The 20,435-nt window shown below is 37.4% G+C and overlaps 1 protein-coding gene across 1 annotated transcript in view; it reads right to left on the minus strand.

Moving 5' to 3' along the window:
- Positions 1–20,435, minus strand: part of LOC137164231 (lutropin-choriogonadotropic hormone receptor-like) — a 41,813-nt gene continuing 21,378 nt past the window's right edge. The window contains exons 3-11 of the mRNA XM_067564919.1: positions 14,547–14,621; positions 11,997–12,071; positions 11,404–11,478; positions 11,240–11,317; positions 7,988–8,056; positions 7,188–7,262; positions 5,424–5,609; positions 4,754–4,834; positions 1–1,261 (exon numbers count right to left, since the gene is read on the minus strand). Of these exons, the coding sequence (XP_067421020.1) occupies positions 1–1,261; positions 4,754–4,834; positions 5,424–5,609; positions 7,188–7,262; positions 7,988–8,056; positions 11,240–11,317; positions 11,404–11,478; positions 11,997–12,071; positions 14,547–14,621 (1,975 nt within the window). The remainder of the gene's footprint in view (positions 1,262–4,753; positions 4,835–5,423; positions 5,610–7,187; positions 7,263–7,987; positions 8,057–11,239; positions 11,318–11,403; positions 11,479–11,996; positions 12,072–14,546; positions 14,622–20,435) is intronic.

Raw genomic sequence — 20,435 nt, forward strand, 5'->3', positions numbered from 1 at the left:
CTACAGTTTAACCTTTTTTTTGCATGATGTCTTATCATGTACAGCTGGATAGTGTTCATTTAAAGTTGCCAAATGAAGCACTGCTTGTGAGGTTTTGTTTTGGCCACTGGATGAGCTGCCATTTTTGCAGTTGGAGGTATAAGCAGAGAAATAGTTCACTCTGTAAAGCTCTGCTCGACGCTTACAGCAACCCAGCTTGCTCAGCAGTAGAAAGAAATCCCTTCGAAAGGCTTTTGTGAAAATTGCATACAGGAATGGGTTTGCGCAGGAGTTGACCGGATAAAATAAAACAAGCAAAATCTTGGAGTTCGTCACTGTGATCAGAGGTACTTTAAAGGCAGCTGACATGGCAAAAAATGAGATAGGTGCCATGCAGGTAAAATCTGTGAAGATCAATATTGCCATTCTCTTGGCAATCTTGGTATCTTTGCTTGTAGCCACCAGTTCTGGATTTTGAACTGCTGTGTAAATTTTAATATAACAAGCACAAATGATGATAAAGGCAACCACATTAAACACTAAGACGGTCAATATGTAGGCTTGGGAAAGAGACGTTTCAATATCCATGGGTAAACAAATACTGACCTTCATGTAATTGCTGACTCCTAAAAGAGGCAATGCTGCTATTAAAATTGAAAATATCCAACCTGCAAGCATGATCACTATGGCATGCCTTAGTTGCAGCTTTTGATCCAACTGCATTGCATAGGTGATGGTGTGCCACCTTTCTAGAGTGATCACAGTTAGTGTATAAACTGAAAGTTCACTTGCAAACACTGTGAAAAAGCCAGCAATACTGCAACCACCGCCTGTTTGCCAGTCTATCGCATGGTTGTAGTACTGACTCCTGGTTTGGACATCAACAGAGGCAATAAGCAACAAATAAAGTCCCATGCAAAAATCGGCAAAGGAGAGGTTGCACATGAGGAAGCGAGGAACAGTGAGTTTGTAATGGCTAGTTAGTAGAACAAGGAGTACGATGACATTGCCAGAAATTGCCAGGATATTAATAAACCATATCAAGATTCTGAGAAAGTTGTATCCCATGATATCTTCACAAGGATTAAAGGCATCGGGTTCTGGAGTGCATCTGAGTATTTTCGGCTGACAAAAGTCATAATAATCGAAATCAAAGCCAGCCATTTCATTCTCATCAAAAATTGAGGAATAGCTATAAAGAGAGTATCTTTCATTTGTTGCAAATTGGGATGAGTTCTTCTCAGCCGACCACATGGATATGTTGTAATAATCATCCTTATAACTATTTTAAAAAGAAACAAATCACACTTTTTGTTACAACTAGCACAATTTCTGTTATAAAGAAAAATAAACACAACTGGTGAAAGATTCTTTGAGAACTAGACACCTCTTACATTTATTTCTATAGATTCAGCATTTGCATCAATGCATACAATGAAGCTGTTGGTAAAGAATCAATTATCTTTGGAAAGCAATTTCAGAGAGACAGTAAATGAACATCACATCCAAAAGAATCCCTTCTCGGAATTTACTCATTCATAAACGCTTTATCTCATTTACTTCCCAGCCAAAACACTTTCAAATGATGCTGACAGTAGAATACAAACTGTCTTATAATGCTCATGTGGATAGAATGCAAGAGTTACTGAAAAGTATTAGTATTATTGTATTTATTTGTATTACCGTAGAGTACTCAGGATGCAGGTTTGTCAAAAAATCAGAGAGGCCTAACTAAAATAAAGTTTCATTTGTGTTTAGTACTACTAGGAAAGGAAAGAGGCCTAAAGATTTAATTCATGTGTAGCATTACTAGGAAAGGAAGTAGTTTCAGGACCTTGTACTGTGTGTCTATGCGAAAAACACTGTATGGTTCAGAAGCTATTAAGAATATGAGAGCAAAAATATCTTCAAATAAGGGTTGCAATAACAAATAGGGAAAAATTGGTGCACTGGGAATACATAAGGTCTAGACTATGCCATTGTCTTAATCAGCTGAGCAAAGCCAAACTTATTCTGTGCGTGGCACTGAGTAAGGACTGCTAAAAGTGCAGCTCCAGTCACAGAGTGTGGAGAGGGTAGAAAGAGCAAGCAGGAGCTGGCTCTCCACAAGGTTTCTTATGCCAGCAATTGGGTAGGGTGTGGGCAGATTTCACAGCACCACTTGCTAGCTAGGGTGAGGAGGAGGGCTAAATAAATTGTGCCATTGCAAGGGGGGGGGGCAGAACCTAACTTCTCTTTTCTGCCCTATAGAGCAAGAGTGGAGCAGGGGAGGGATGAGACCAGGGGTAGGCAATTATTTTTTGTCAAGGTCCAAATTTCTTGGTCAAGGTCCAGATTCCAGAGAAAATAATACAGAACTAGCAACAATAATGATAATGATACGTAAATAAAAATATTTTGCTGTCTGTTCAAAAGTGTCTGGTGGTCTGGATTTGGTCCACAGTCCACCTATTGACTACCCCTGGATTAGGCCTTAGATTCTCCTAATCGTAATGCCTTCCGGGGCAGTGCTGCCTACATACTACCCTTTGTGAGGGTTGTGCCTTACTGCACTGTTTAACCCTTATGCTACTAAGTATTATGTAAATATTTTCCCTCTCCCTCTCTTGGGAGGACTACTATTCTTAGCACTGGCCTTTAATGTTGTTATATTGTGGAATTTATTTTCACCAGTGGTTTAATTTTTAGACTCCTTGACCATATCGGAATTGTCTAGGTAGCATGCATCTGTTGTGCTGCTGAAGGTATTGGGTATGGTAAGTGCTAATGTTCTCTGAATGCTAATGGGTGGTGGCAGCAGAGCAGGTGCCAAGGAAAGGTCAGTGAACGGGTTCAAGGTCTGAGATACCTTTAAAAAAAATTAGTAATTAAAGTTTCAAATCTCTGAAAAGAAATCTCTCAGACTCCGTAAGTCCGTAATATTATAGAGGTATGTCTAAAAATAAAAACAGAAAAGTTGAAAATCAGTTTCCCCTTTGCTTACTTCTCCAAACAGCAGATTGCTTCATAACCATCCAATTAGCATTTCCTGCACCATCAGCAGCATTTGAAAGACAAACACACCACCCGGAATCTGACTTTGGTCCTGATGCAGGAAAGCATCCCGATTCAGTATCGCAAGTTAGCACATTCTTAGCTTTAATGTCAATGCAACTTAAGCACATTTGAAGTTAAGTTTAGGCTTAAGTTCATGTTTAAGTGCTTTCCTGAATGAAGGCCTTGACCTGCAACTGAAGTTGGAGCTGCTTTTCAAAAATTTTTATTATGCCAATGTTATGACTACCAGAAACTTTCACAATTTGTTCTTCTCACAACTAATCCTTGCATTTTTCCATTACTTGAAACTATTGTCCTGTATCTTGGCTTGTCTTTTGGTTTCTCTTAGACTGGAAGAGGAAGGGAATGTGTTAATTTACTCTGTTTATTTGTAAAAATGTGACTCCATTACTCTGTGAAAGGCCATGTACATTTATGGCATGATATGAGACTTTTAATAATTGTGGCTGTGGATTTTTAAGCCACTTTTAATACTTTATTTATAGATAGAGGCCGACCAAAGCATATGGTTTAGGGAGCTGGGGGAGTGAGTTAGTCTATTTTACGTGCAGAAGGAATTCAGTAGAATTTAATCTCATCTAATCTAAATCATAGAAGCAGTCAATGTATTCTTGGTTCTGCTGGCTGGCTGTCTGGAAGTCTCCAGTTATGGACTGGGTCAGTTTAGTCCTGGAGAGCTTCAGAAGCAGGCTGAAGTGGAGCTGACAATGGGCAGCAAAGAGAAACACTCAAGGAAGTTGCAAGCAGAAAATAAATGAGGAGGGGCGATGAGAGAACCTTGGCTGCCATTGTTAGACAAGGGTCCTAACATACCCAAAAGTCAAGAGTAACAGGACACACCAGCCTGTGGCAAGACAGCTGAAGAAAACAAACAGTAGAGTGGATCAATAAAAATCCAGATGTATTTAGTTAATTTGTGCTGGATTTGTGGGAATTTTTGCTATTGGCCTAAATTTTCTGATTAGATTCTTAGCATCTTTCTTATTGTGACTACGTTACAAAGGAAGACTCTCAGCCTCTCTCTATCCGTAAAGGAATGGGGAGGGGTGGTTATAAGACCCTGGACCTTTGCATGATTGTTTGATGTAGAACCCATGGTTAATGGGATTAAGTAACTAATTTGCATGCTATTGACATCAACTATGTACATAGCCTGATCTTTGGAAACCACTGAAAAGAAGTGTGCTGGTGTGTAGAGAAATTACTGTGAGCAGTTCTAAAACTGGTGACAAAAGTATTTAGTGCTCTTAAATTGCCCTTAACCCAACCTTCCTTTTTGTACCCATGAATAACTGCAGGCACATATGATGACATATAGACAGCTAGTTATTTGTTTTAAGAGCAAAATCAGGTAGTTGAACATCTATAGCTCTTCTTTGGATTGTACAAACATCTGAGCCTGCAATTATTTGCTGGTATGCCAGGTTCTCAACACAGGCCCTTCATTTTCTAAAATAGTTCAACGCTGATGTGAAATTCTTCAAAGTATCCAGAAGAGAGACGGTAATGAATACAGGCCATGACGCTCCAGCATATTTTAAACATGATCCCACAAATCCTAGTTTAATAGTAAAATTTCCTTTCCCGCCTGCATGCACCATAATGGTTACTGAACTGGCATAAAACTAAATTCACTTGTATGAAAAATAATCACTTGAATATTGGGAAGGGTTGCAACCCTACTGTTTCCAGCATCAGTTTGCGTAGACGTACTTACAGTGTTTCATTGGTTGGTTTCCTCTGTGTGCTGTCACATTGTTGGGAGAAGTTGTCAAAAATGAAAAGCGAAGAATTTTGTCTGAAGGGAGGAGGGGAAAAAAGAATTGAGTTTTCAATCTGGATGTGGATTCTGCTTGCCTTGCCCTTGCAAATGATTTCAGTGGGATCACTCATCTAATAAGGGGAGCAGGTTTGGCCTCCGATATATTTATGTCTAATTAATCCAAATTCTTTTACCTATTATATCACTGGATTTTTTCTGCATCATTGTCCTAAAGTAAATAATTCAAGTTGTGGAAGCTTAGGTTACATCTACACAAGAAATGCTACAGTGGCATAGATGCATATGAAACCTTTTCAATGAGCTAAAAGCTCTTTTGATTGAGGTATTGGGAAAATCCACGTTAAACAAAATCACAATGGTCTTTTTACTCTGTTGCGAGGTGGCTATAAGACAGATGAGGCCAAATTCAGCTCTGATATAACTGGGCATAAGTCAATTGTCTTCCATAGTTATGTGCCTGCTTACATGCCAGAGCTGTATATGGCCCATGCTGTTTTGGAATTGGACTACTTGTAATCTAAGTTTCTGAGAGTCAGAGAATGAAGAGGTGCTGTTCTGGCATTTCCAAATTGCTATGATACAACAGCATACTATTTACACTTACTCGTCCATCCTTAGGTTTCTAAAAGCGCAGCAGTGGCTGGGATAGGTTAAAACAGCTTCCAGAAGATTAACAAATTTCTCCAATGGTGGTATTCTCTTTAGAGAGTAAGATGATGCTGCATTTAAGACTTGAATGGCCTCCAGTCCATAACTAGGTAGATATTCCAATGATGTTGAAGAAATATCCCTGGAAATAAGGATTAATATCTCTTTTCTTTTGATAAATATAAAATACCACCCAACCCACCTCCCCCATGACGGGTGGATAATGGTGATTCTGTTCTTCTCAAAATTACTAACTTTCTCAACAAGTCTTGAACTTCAAAGTGCTGTTCTTTTTTTTAACAGCTGTAGCTCAGCTTTTCAAAGACCTATCACAGGGCCTAACCTCAAAAACTCTTTAACACAAAAGATATCCTTACTTGTGGAAATAGTCCCATTGACTTCTATGGGACTACTCATGGGAGTAAACACTGTTCATCTAAGTAAGAATTTGCAAGAGCAAGCCCATGACCTTATAGCAGAAAAAAATATAAATAAATCTCATTTAGAAAATGTTAAAAATGCTACAGTATTATTAGAAATGCCACATACTGTAAAGCACCAGTAAACAATGAATTTGCAAGCTTGATACAGAATCACTTTTTTTTACAAAATTATCTATTGTACTTGACTGTACTGAAAACAGTCCATTCACTTATAGTAAGTGCTATTGTTTGCTGAGTACCATCTCTGATCGATAAAACATGAGAATGTGATTTTTATCATATTTTTTCAGTACATGGCTAGCACATATAATTAGCCTGAGCAGAATTTTATTTTTATTTTTTATAATTTTGACACATAATATCAATATTTATTTAAGCATTTTTTAGATTTTAAGCTATTTAAATGTTCATAGTTGCATGAAATTACGGCTTTTAAACATTTTAAAATTTTTTTAATCAATTTAAATTTTCACAGTTGCAGAAAACTATGGGGCGATCAGACAGCAATTACTTAATGACAGTAATGAATGTTGAGATTCAAACAGTTAAAGCTTTATAACTGTTAAACCACAAGCTGTCAACATCTCATATACAAATATACAAAGTAAATATCCTTAAATCAAAGTCTAATAAGTTATCAAGCAGCATTTCTCTTACTTTGGCTATCTGTTTTTATTATTATATTTTTTAAATCTATATATTATATATTATCTATATTAAATATATATATTAAATATAATATATTTATATTATTATTAATGGGAATATTTTTTCATCTGTGCATATGGTGAAATCTATGTGTATGATGAAACCGACATTTACCAATAAAAATCTAATCCGTCCAATCCTACATATAATTAGCTATTTAATTTTTATAAAGAATAATAAAAATATACCTAAAATAGCAAATTACGTTCATCATCCCAAAAGCCAAATTACTTTGTAGCCTCAGAATCCATAAAGCAGAGCTGCGAGAACTTAGAAAAATACACCAGAGGCCAAAATTCCTTATGCTATCCACAGAGGTCAATACTAATGCTGCTTGGAATTGGTTGGTAGATACCTATCATGGTACAAACACTGAGCCCTTTACTCTCTAATTCTATTGCATGACACCTCAATGCAGTATTTACACTCAGGAAGCTGGAGATCCAAGGTCACTCCTCAATCAAAGCATCAAAGTCCAACTGTCTACTCAATTTAGATACTGCATTTGTTACAGTACAGTTAACTTGGGACCTATGTAAAAGTGCAGATTAAAGCTGTGTGATACATACAAGACATCTGGCCCGGTGGCCCCCTTCAGAGCTTCATTGTGTATTCTTCTGAGGTTTATATTGTCCTTTAGAATCCTGGAATTAAATATGTCACATTTTTATTTTTACCTTTTAAAGTTTCCCCTCTTTTTTTGGTCTACTCTTACTGTCTACTTGCTGTGAGTCTCTTTTCCAATCATAGCGAACTGTTGCCTTTGTGTTACTCTAACATACAGATACTCATATTTCACAACTGATGATACATTTCACCTCAATCATCAAACAACTTTCATTTGGTAATAGTTCTGGTCACTATCAATTTAGGTTGGATTTGAACCAGTGGCAAAGGTGGGAGGTTTGCTTTTTAACTTCCTTAACTACTGTACTAGTGTGTAAATGTCATTATTGCCAAAACCATGAGTGAAGCCCCAAAATTAAAAAGTAATAATTTGGAGTTCTTTTATTTGCCTTCTAGGATCACATTTTTCAAACTTTTCATTGCAACCTTGAAGACTAAAAACTTTATATATTTATTTTAAAACAAAAGATGAGATTCTCTCAGAGTCACAGGATTCTAGCAGCTGCAGCTTGAAGAAAGCCACCAAATATCACAATATGCACAATACAAGTGCAAGAGCTGACAACACTGCAATTTTCCATGGGATGTCTATTCTAATAAAGACAGTATCGGGAGGTGCAAGGGCAACCAGTTGTGTTGGACAAGGTTCTTTCAGATGTATTTTAATTAATGGTAACCAAAAGTACAGTACAGTCAAATAAATGTGTGTGTTCATTAACAAATGAGGGAAATGTATACTCACAATTGATTCAGTTTTGTCCCATTGAATGCATGGCTATGAATATCTTCAAATCCGTTTTTATAGAGTTTGCTGAGAATAAAAAACAACATATAAGGAAAAAAGATTTGAAAAAAGGAGAGGTTATAGTACTACAGTATAGATTTTAATTATTAAAGCCAGATTTACTTTAATGCTTAAAGTTCCAATTCAACATTCCCTATTGAGTCAGATACATCTGATCTACTGTGTTTTGGGTTCTAAAATGGTTTGAATGTAGTACTTTCCCCCCTTCTTCTTCTTAATTTAGACATGGTAATAATTGGGTGCATTTTGCACCTGACTCTTTTTGTCTAAGCACATTTGTCAGCTTGTTCTCAAAGTCATTTTATATTGGCAGTGGAAATCAGGAGCAAGGTGCACCAGTGACCTGAAAACACAGAGAGCAAACACCATTCTGAGCATTTAAGAACAGTGCGCCCAATTCACTGCTAGCATCAGTGGATACAACTACATGTACAGTAACAAAAGGAGTTGTGCCTCCTTGTGCTTGAAATGAGTCCATTCCTTTGAACGACGTGCCTCTGAGCTTACTCGTCAGCATACATGCATCATTCCTTTTATTACCAGCCAGCTAAAAGGGACTGTACTAGCTTTACATTACAGATCAATAACACTTGGTATTAGCACATTTTCTATTTCTTCAGCATGCCTTAATTACTTCAAGCATGTGGCACAGGGTCACTCGCCCCCTGGGCTGGAGAGCCTGGGGCTAAATCACCCCTTCTTACAGGATAAGCCATATCAGGGTTGAACCTGGTGCTCCCAGGATGCGAAGAGCAGGCAGTTGAAGTACAAAGGGGGAAGTTCAGGAAACAGTAGGCTAGGTCTGTAACTAGTATAGGGAGAAAGGAGGCTCTGAGTCAGCAGGGACAGAAGCTGAAAAAAAAGCTTTCCAGGAAGGAAGGCCTGGGAGAGACTGTGAAGGCTAGCTGGGTTGACGACTGAATGAATTTGTATTGTTTGGGTTAATCAGGAGACACTGGACTGCTTGGGGCCCAAAGGGACAGTATGTGTCAGAGGGCTAAATAGGACCCCTTGTGAGGATTATTTCAACCACCCTTGAACTGTGAATCCTTAAAGGCTCTTAGGAGGGGGAAACCTGGGCAGTGTGCTGTAGAGTGACCTCTGGCCACCCAGGAGGTGTCTGTGTGATGTTATAGGCACCAACCGTTTTAAAAACCCCCCAATTATTGTACCAGTTCATGCGGCTCAGGAGGCAAATATAGCCAAACTTGATGGCCTCCTTGAGTTTTAAACAAGCAAATTGGCGGCCTTGTCTTCAGTGGGCCATGTACCAGACCCCAAGTGCAAACAGAGAATGTGCACTTCTCGGGGAGTACTGCAAATCACTGTAATTAACTGACTTATACATGCGGTTATCTAACATGTACAACTAATTATAACTGCACTTGCATTTTATGTGCAGCTTCATACCTAAATGGTTTATAAATCATGATATCCAGGTCTTTCTGTATTATCTAACATCTGCGTAAACTGCTATAGTAACATGTTAAAAGAAATAAATGTGGGAAAAGCAGGATGCACATGTTAAAAGGGCAGCCATGCACCTAAAACCAGAAAACAGTACATTGCAATGTCATGCCCTCTCTCAACACACTTTATTAAGCATGTGAATAGTAACCGTGAAGTCAATGAGACTACTCATGTGATTAAAGTTAAGCATGTGTTTAAGTACTGGTGTTAGATCAGGGCCTCATTTTGGATAGTGTCTTTCCTACAAACAATAGCCTCAAAATAAATGCAATACCATTATAATTTTGTTAATATGGTAAGACATGGAAAATAAAAAATGAGGGGAAATGAGGTGGGGAGGCGGTACAGAGGCAGATCTGTCAAAATTCACAATCCTAAAATGTGCTAATTGGCAGATATACTTTAACTCCACAGTTAAGAAGCTGCCATTTGATAACTCTTCTCGCTTTATGATACGAGATCACTAAAATAGGACAATAATTATTTTACTGGAAGTGTCTTAATTGGGGAGTTAAACTTTAAACCCCCAATTAATACACTGACAGTAGTTGAAGGAATTCAGATTTTTGCAGTATGGCCTTTGGAATTATGTTAGTCACAAAAGTGTAAATTCATCCCACAGTAAGACTTTGCAAAATAAATAGCCACTTTAGCCTTTCCAATAACTAGTCATTTAGGGTTTGTTTTGTGTGTGTGGGGAATCAATATTACGTGTCATGGTGAATTTTAAAGAAACTGGTCACTAACTGTCCAATGAGTACATAATCATTTGAGTGCTGCCAGGGTGATTTAGTCTTAATATAATAAAATTACAAGTGTAATATCTGTAACTTCATAATCGTTTAATAATATCTCAAATAAAAGCTTGAGGTGTGATCTATGGTAAAAGGAATGATTAAGATAGGGAAAAATTTGTTTAAAAATAGAGATATATAAATTTGTTTAAAATAGAGATCATATATTCCACATGATTGGGACATGATTGGGACATGGACTGGCCCCCAATATTGGGCCCCCAATTGCCAGAGAGAGTGGAATGGGTGTTAACACACCACTCCCTCTAGACCCACTACTGGAGAGTGGCATTTAGGAGTAAATTTTTTTTTTTACCTCGATGATGGTGGGGAAATAACACTCAAGTGCTGCATTTCCTTTCCCTACACTGTCACTACCCTGACGTACCAACTTATCATGGGATCATGTGTTCCAAAAAAGCACAGTGAGTCCTTTACAGATGCTTGTGTTGCCTGTGCCTAATGCCAGAGCTGATATTCTTTGACTCTGAGACTTCCATTTATTACCAGATACTGTGGAGATGATGATATCCCTAGACATGCCTGTCTCTGAAGATGCCAGTTCAGAAATAATATTACTGCCAGAGAAGCAGACTCTTGTGAATTGTAATACAATTTCAGGAGTTCATCTCCCGGAGAAAGCATTTTAGGAACCATATTGCACAGTGGCAGGGATTTTTGGATTCTTTTACGTATTCTCTTGCATAAGGAAGCTTAGACTTTGAATGAAGCCTTACTCATGGCACATCAATGCGTATATAAAACCCACCAGCTGAGCAGGATCACTCTCCCTCTTAAACATTTCAAACATAGTTTCCATAATGGATTTGTCTTTATTAATTTCAAGAGGTGTATAAAAAGGAGTCACCCTCATCTAAATATAAATATTGTCTTGGGAGGGGCTGGATCTCTGTGTTTTACTTACAGTGTCAGTGATTCATTGTTCATCCCTTGAAAAGCATTTTGTGGTATGGTCGTTACATGCAAGTTATCACAAATCTCCCTTTGGGGGGAAAAAGATATTTCTGTCAAAGATTTAGAAACAACCTGGGAAGTCTAGTAACTAGATTAGACTGTGTCTGTACGTACAAAATAAAATTAGGTTCTGATGAGAAGATTTGCGTAACAGCTGGAAATTCCCTTATGCCAGTATTGCAAATGCTCCTAGAGAAAAGAAACAATGTCATTTATAGGAATAAAGATTATAACAATGGAACAGGACCTAAAGCAAACTTTGTAGATACAAATTTCACATTGCATTAAAAGGTGAGTGAAAATGTCCTGCTTATTACATGGAGGCAGATTAAAAATTAAAAGGGATAAAAATTTAAAGCAGGGTACATGTCATCTGTACATGGAACATATAGAGCAGTCTTTTAGTCACCCTTTTCGCACACTGCTATACCTTTCAAAGAGCTCTAGCCTAGAAATAAGAGGCTTATGCATAGCGGAACTAATTAGCAGACCCCACTACAACTTTGCCCATTAATGGTCTGAGCTGAGTTAATTTTCTTCTATACCGATTACAGGATCTCTCAATAGATTAATTGCCTGTTAAAGCTACAGTAAAGGCAGCACATACTTTCATGCACAGTAATGTAATAAAATTAGGAAACAATCCTTTTTTCTTGTAACTCTGTAAAATGTATTTATTTAATAAAATAAATAGAAAATTTCCTTACAAGTATTTTAGCCTTGGAAGATTTCTGAATGCTCCATGCTCAATGTGTATTAGATTTTTTGTGTTTGTGATTAGTCTGTAAAGAAGGAAAAAATATTTGAGTAGTTTAATTAACATAGATTATGGGAGAATCTGCACTTTGCTAATCTTCTATGAACAGTTGCCGCTCTCATCAAAGAGTCAATAGCAGAGACTCATTGCTAAAATGTCATATGTTTTTATAAGTAAGCTACTAATATATTCTAAAGTAATATTGAAAATAAAATCAAGCTATGGTTGCCAAAAGTATTCAATGATATAAACGTGCTCCCTAACTCACAAACTTCAGTAACTTGTGATCACTGTGCCTGGATCTTCTAGTCATTACTGTGATTTACTATGGTGCTACTTATATGTAAGTCTTTGGGGCAAGGACAATCTTTTTGTTCTGTACAGCACAAAGCACAATGGGGTCCTAGTCCATGGCTAGGGCTCCTAGGTGCTACTGCAATGCAAGTAGTAATATTTTAAAATGTATATATTCTACTAAATGCAGGACCTTATCTTGTATTAGGATTCTCCATATTGGATCAGTATAAAGTCCTATTTAAATCAAATTTGTAGTATTGACTTGAATGGTTCCCAGGGCAAGGACCCACCATTTGTCCATTCAGTGCCACGTGCAGCTATGAGGGCTGTATTACTTATCCTTCTAAAATTATATGAACTGATCAAAGCCCTAACCACATACCGGATAGAAAGTCCTGAGGATCCCAGGTTACCAAGCATGGGCTAGCACCTAGCTGAGGAGCTGTTACTATTTTACTTTGAGGAAGGTGAAATCACTGCTATGCTCCATTAAAGAAGTTATTGCTGCTAAACTAGCATCTTCTAAAATTTACTTACACTATAATAATGACCTTCTGGCTAAATATTAGTCTGAGAGATGGGCTGTGAAGCTGAAGTTTGTGTGCATGACTCTGTTTTTGATCCTGCAGGTAGGGGTTGCCCCAGCTGAGTAGGGGCTGGCACAGGTTTGGACCTGGTGCCTCCCCTACTCGCAGTAACCAGCCTTTTGTTTTCAGTCACTAGATCTGATTGGACACTGTCAAATCCCTTTTTCGACTGGACGTTCTGGTTGAAAACAGGGCACCTGGCCACCGTCAGATACAACCTCCGTGTCCACACTGTGCTTCAGTTAATGGGGCTCTCCACAGTGGGTACCTCCTCAACTGGTGTGAACTGTCATAGGGCCATTGACTTCTCTGGAGCTGTGATGATATATAAGGCCAGCTGAGGATCAGGAATCAGACTGCATGGCTCTGACGGCAGGATCGGGGGCAGGGGGAAGGGGTGTATGAGAGGGTGTGAGACTGGGATGTTGCTTTTTTAGTGGCTGGCCCAGAAAGAGGGTAGAAGACCTACTTCTACTCTTAGCTAAAGGCGTGCTGCTTTAGCTTGTGGTCGAGGCCTGCTTTGGGGTGAAAGCACAAGATTCTAGCTCCAGTTCTCTCTGTGTGTGTGACTCATAACTGCCTGTCATTTCCAGCATATGGCTTTTTTGCTGGTGAACAAATTCAGGGTTTTGGTGTGAACCTATTTCCAGTTCATACGATAAAGGGAGCAAATGAAGATTATCCATCACTTGGTGCTGTTCAGGCCACAGCAGCAGATATTCATCTGAATGCTTTTCTGGGGAATAGGATCTTGCAATCTCCCACTTCTGCTTACTGAGAGATCTGCAGAGCATTCGGGACTAAAGCATGTCTTCCTCCTTGTGAAAAAAGCAGGCTGAATGCTGCACTTCTTAGTCAAACCTCCACTGATGGCAGTAGCAGTTGGATTGAGAGCCTTGTCCTGTAGCCCTTGCTTTCATGAATAGTTCTATTGACTTCAGTGGGATTTATCACATAATCAGATTGAGTGATTTGTCCCAAAGGGCATGAGTCTCCAGTTTTACACTTGCTTTAAGCTAACAAAACTCCACTCATCTTGCTTTGTGTAATGGAAGGGAAAACTGGGTCCATAGCTCTTAATTATAGATGATATTTCACAGCATGCCACTGGCAGTGGTTATTGCTCCAGCACCATTCTGACATTAATGCTATGTAATTCCAGTGTAAAATCAATATATATTCTGCGTTAGTAATGGTTTAACACTCAATAGAAGAGCTGTGCAGATTAAGCAGTCTATTTGAATAGGACTGGTTCTATGAAGGATGAATCATAGACCAGAAACTGGTTTATAATAATTTAAATCAGGGTCTCGTTGTTGTCTCAAGTTATGTCCCTTCTTAGCACGATGGCTGTTGCCACCAGAAGTGGATACAGAGCCTCAATGAGGTCAGTGCAGGTGAATCTCTTAGCAGCATTTGGGCATTAAATGCTTCACTTTAAATGTGTTTCCAATTTAATACAGTACTTTGAAGAGAAGTGATTCTCACCACAGACCTAATCCAAAACCCAATCAAGTAAATGAGCAGGACTTGGCCCATAACACTTATTCTGCATTGTTTGCACTATTGAGGTCATAAATTTCACCGACAAAGTCCTTCTTTTAGCTAATGCTTACATTTCAGACAAGCTGGGAAGGCTGTCAAATGCACATGCTTCTATTCTTTCTAGAGAGTCACTCTGAGAGATTTCACTGCAACAAAAAGGCAGACACACAGCACTAAATTGAATGAAAAGATGTCAAATCAATTTTACTTTAAAAAAAAATAAACATGAACAGTTAAAATTGAAGTTCTCCTTGCATTGCAACACGAGCATTGTCCCACTCCAGAAACATTGAGAACCAACTTCAGTGGAAGCAGGGAAAGCTCAGCACTTAGCAAATTCAGCTCTAAAGATGTCACTCGCTCTGAAGAAATGTCGCCGTAATATGAAATCTCCCGTTTCCCAATTGTAAATGCAGTAGTGACTGAGACAAATATTAATGTGAATGAAGTAATCCTGTAAACCCTTCATCATGGAAGTAGTCCCACTTAAATTAATTTATTCCTGTGGGTAAGGGTTTGCAGGATTATGAACTTTATCCAAAGCCCACTGAAGTCTATGGAAAGTCACCTCACCCCAAAAACCAAAAGCATACATTAACTGCAGTTTATGAATACTTCAGAATTTAAATGCTATTCTCATTATTTACATGCAAACTGACAGTAAACTGGATCTTCCTAGTGTGGCACAGGTCAACATGAATGTCTTTGCAGGAAATGTCCAATTTTAATGTGCATACATTAGTTAATATCCCTGCATACAGTACACAATAACTCATGATAATTTAGACTGTATATTAAGGAAAGAAATTGTAGCTGCTGCTTATTTGTAACATTCCTGAGTTCCTGCAACTTCCTTTGATGTATTTGTGTTGCTGATAAATTAATGTCTTTGGTTTTAAATAAAATTAGTGCTGTATTATAGCATGTTTTGATTAATTTAGGGGGAACAGTTCTTCAGAATAGTATTTTCTTCAACCAGAGTATCTTAAAAAAAAGCTGGGCATATTAAACCTAAAACCACATCTAGTTAGAAATGAATGATATTTTCTAAATAATTGGAATGTATTAGTCATTACAGAGTTGGTTGTATCACCGTATCCTGTTAGGTACCTCATTTGGATTATAATTTCAGCAAAGCAGTTCCTGTGGGGGCTAAAATATGATAGAGGATTCTCAGTCCAACTTGTCTTTTCTATTTGATTAGGGGGAAAAAGGTATTTTCTGAAATACATTTATTCTTATAGTAAGTGAGGCCTTGCTTTGTTTCTTTCAATAATCAGAATTTGCCAACAGCTTTTCACTTGGAATGTGGCTTTTGATAGTTTCATGTGAATGAGAAACTGATGTAGAAAAAGTGGCACACTGAGGCCCCAATCCTGCGAAGATTTACCTAGAGGTTTAGCTTTGTACATGGGGGCTACTCAGTGTGTAAAGTTAAACGTATATTTGCTGGATTGGGGCCTGAATTTTGATCATTCCATAGAGTTCCCATTGGCCTCACATCCATGTGCCCCTGAGTATCTTGAGGCAGTGGGTCTGTTTTATCATCTAATTTGGAACTGTTGAATAAATGCTAATATGAGATGAATGGCCAAATATCTGACTTACAGAATGTACAAGAATTTAAAAATTACATCTTTTCCTAGTAGCATTAACGCTTGATAAAATTATGAAGTGATAGATTTTTCTTTCACTTAAAAGCAATGAATTCTAACATGCTCATCCTCTGAAATACATTAAGGGGATATGAAGAAATCAACCACACATTCATCATCTGTTTATATGAAGGTAAAATGTCAATACACACAACACATTAAGTGTGAAGAAGAGGCAAAGTATTATAAATATTGTTCAGAAAAAAATTCATCAAACCATGTAGATTAGACAAGCTTTATAGATTTAAATAGATCTCCTTCCTGAAATGGTAACTTCTCACTAACTCCTCCAACATTAAACTGCAAAGTAAAATACAGTGTAGTGGAGATAACTCAGCACTGTTAGTAATTGATTAAAAGAACACTCACCACATGTATCAAAATGCTTTATGGTAACACAAAGGGGCAAATTCTGTGTTGCTTTACACCAATTGGGATTGCAAGAGGTAGATATTGGTGAATAACTTGGCCAAAATATTTGACCAGTAAGCCGTAAAAACAACTCTATTCTATTCTATATAGAATATAAAAAATGTAACAAATGGAAGAAGTTTTTAAAGTATATTAGGAACAAGAAGAATGCTAACAATGGTCTTCATACATTGCTAGATGGAAATGGTATAATTATTAATAGTAATGCAGAAAAGGCAGAAATGTTCAATAAATATTTCTGTTCTATATTTGGGGGAAAAAGATGGATTCATATCACATGATATACTTTCACTCCAACAGTAACTAAGGATGATGTTAAACAGCAGCTGCTAAAGTTAGACATTTAAAAATCAGCAAATCCAGATAACTTGCACTGAAGAGTTTTACAAGAACTGGCTGACCAGCTCACTGGACTATTAATCTTGATTTAAAAAAAAAAATAAAATAAAACACTCAGTAAATACTCAGGAAGTTCCAAAAGACTGGAAGAAAACTAGTGTTGTACCAGTCTTTTAAAACGGTAAACAGGATAACTTGGATAATTACAAGCTTGTTTGTCTGACATGGATCTCAGGAAAGATAATGGAGTTACTGATACAGAACTCAGTTAATAAAGAATTTATAGAAGAGAACTATAACTCATGCAAATCAACATGGGTTTATTGAAAATAGATCCTGTCAAATTAACTTGATAACTTTTTTGGATGAGATTACAAAATTGATTGGTGAAGATAAGTGTTTATACTTCTGTAAGGTGTTTTGATTTAAAAATTCTAGAATGATATAAAAATTATATGGCACATATCAAATGGATTAAAAACTGGTTAACTAGTAGGTCTCAATGTAGTTGTAATTGGGAAAGCATCGAGTGTGTATGTTTCCAGTGGGGATCTGCAAGGACTGGTTCTTGGCCCTATGCTATTTTAACACTATTATCAATTACCTGGAAGAAAACATAAAATAATCACTGATAAGGTTTGCAGATGACCCAAAAATTGGGGGAGTAGTAAATAATGAAAGATGACAGGTAACTTATACAGTATGATCTTTATCACTTGGTTAAGTGTGTGCAAGCAAATAATATGCAACAATTAAAAGTAAATGTATACATCTAGAAACAAAGTATGTAGGCCATACTTGCAGGATGGGGGTCTCTGTCCTGGAAAGCAGTGATTCTGAAAAAGATTTGGGGGTTGTGGTGGATATTCAGTTGAACATGAGCTCCCAATGTGATGCTGTGGCCAAAAGGATGCATAACCTCTCTTCTCATACTCGAGATTCCAGTGCTTATTTGGCACTAATGCTACCATTGCTGGAATACTATGTCCAGTTCTGGTGTCCAAAATTCAAGGAGGACACTGATGAATTGGAGAGGGTCCAGAGAAGAGCCACAAGAATGATTTAAAGAATTAGGAAACATGGCTTATAGTGATAGACTCAAGGAGCGCAATTTATTTAGCAAAGAGACGGTTAAGGGGTGACTTGGTTGCTTTTTATAGGTACCTACATGGGACTATAACATGATCCAGTGGCTGGAAGTTGAAGCTAGACAAATTCAGACTGGAAATAAATCATACATTTTTAACAGTGAGGTAATTCACCATTGGATCAATTTATCGAGGGTTGTGGCAGATTCTCTATCACTGGCAATTTTAAAATCAAGATTGGATGTTTTTCTAAAAGATACTCTAGGAATTATTTTGAGGAAGTTCTATGGCCTGTTTTATGAAGGCGGTCAGACTTACAATGGTCTCTTCTGGCCTTGGAATCTATTCTATTCAGTTTCTTACATTACCCTCATTACTAGTATCTGAATATTACTAGCATTTGAGTGATGTTCAGGAAGTGCATTAAGTGATGTGAATAGCATTTGTTACATATGGAGGTCTCTTCCCCCCCATCCTACTCTGTGGAGAAATTATGGGACATCTGCTGTGTTATGTGGTGTCAGGGCTTTTTATTAGTGAAAGCAGGTCAAAAAGTGCACCTTACACCTGGAATGGAAAGTGGTGAGGTTTGTATTTAGATTTAGATTCCGTGGGAGTTCATTCCAAGTCAGACTGGTCCCAAGGCACCAGTCTGTCTCTTGCACAGACAACTTTCACCTGTGCAGTGCACAACTCCATTGTGCCTGATGTGTAAAAGAAAAAAAATAAAATAAAACTTGGAAAAAAAACAATGGCCCAATCCTACAACCTTTCAGTTGGACTTAGGGTTGCCAATTTTGGTTGGATGTATTCCTGGTGGTTTCAACACATGACCATCTTTACTTAAAAATTAATCTTTAATTCCTGGAGACTCCAGGACAAACCTAGAGGGTTGGCTGCCCAAATGATGAGAATAAGGGTTGCAAGATTGAGACCCTAAGATTTTGAACATGTTTTAAAGCTACCCAAAAAATCTGACAAAGTAATGGCAAAGAATTAAGAGTTTAGCCAAGCAGGGACTAAGTGCAAAATCATTGTACTTGGAAAATATAAACTGAAGGTGTTTGGAATTATAATTATTTATGAAGGGTATTACCACGATGCTAATTTAACCATAAATTCTTTTATTAAATCCAAAGGCCGAACAGTGTTTATACAATTGCTCTAAGCATGCCTAAAAAGCCTAAATAATAAGCTATTTACTACATCCAAACAGTAATAAAGCATTTATAGGCATTTGATCAAGACACTTATAAATGGGCTAAACCCAGAACCATGGTCCAACATGGTCAGGCAGGTATTAGCAATGACCTCTTCAAGAGTTCACTTTTTTTATACCCTTTAACAACCAAGTGGTGTCATTGCTAAGGTCAGATGAAGCAGTTTCTTACAGCAAAATTATTTACTGCACCTGGTACCTCGTTAGCAATATTTTTATTTCTATTACTTCAGCCCACACTTTAAATAAGATAACACTGGAATTTTAAAGAAGCACAACAAGTTTCACAGAACAACTCTTCTTTCTCACAATCTCATTCTTTTTGGTCACATGCTTAGGGCCAATTGCTAACCTTTGTTAGCCTCATGCTAACATCCCAAATTAATTTAATTTAATTATGTAATTATTTAATTTATTATTCAATTTATTATTTAAATTTAATTATTTAATTTAATTAATTAATTTAAAATCACAGTTCACCCAATTCTAATGTGGGCCTATAGTCTACAGAAGGGTTAAAGGGCTCACTCCTGCCAATCTTTGCTCATCTGAATAGTCTTGAGTACCCACTGAAATGAATGTGCTACTGACATCAGTCAGGACTACTTGCATAGATCAGAGTTGGCAGGCTTGGGTTCAGAGTTAGCAGGATGTAGTCTAAGGCCCTGATTCCGCAAAGACTTAAGCACATGCTTAAATTTAAGATATAAATAGTGCCATTGAATTCACTGGAACTACTTATGTGCTTAAAGTTAAACAAATAGGCCCCACTCTTGCAAGTATTTGTCCAAGGAAGTTTCTAAATCATGACTGCATTGTCTGATTTTATTTCATTTTTGAAAGCTTGCTGTCATCAATAAGGTTTTTAATACTGTAGGCTATTTGTTTTCAGTTTTTACTGATTTTTACTATAAAATTCCTGGGCTTCACAAAAGCTATCATTTGTATTTTACTGACTTTCACCTGAATTTTGGCCCATTCAAGAATGAAAATACCGATTATGTTAAAATCCAATACATTCCATTGGTAGATGTATTTATATTAATAATAAAGTCTAAGTGTAAATGGAGACTATCTGCTAAAGTAAGGTAATGTAGTGGAAGGTACATATGCGTGCTTGCATGTGTGTACTGTTAATGGACATTATGAAATAACCATAATATTAAACTGTGCCTTTTTGTTTTCCTCTCCCCCCAAATATCAGCCCTGATATTTACCCAAAAAACT

The sequence above is a fragment of the Emydura macquarii genome, unplaced genomic scaffold, assembly GCF_026122565.2.
Source record: "Emydura macquarii macquarii isolate MOO-44397 ecotype Brisbane River unplaced genomic scaffold, CSIRO-AGI_Emac_v2 contig_2676, whole genome shotgun sequence".
NCBI lineage: Eukaryota > Metazoa > Chordata > Testudines > Chelidae > Emydura > Emydura macquarii.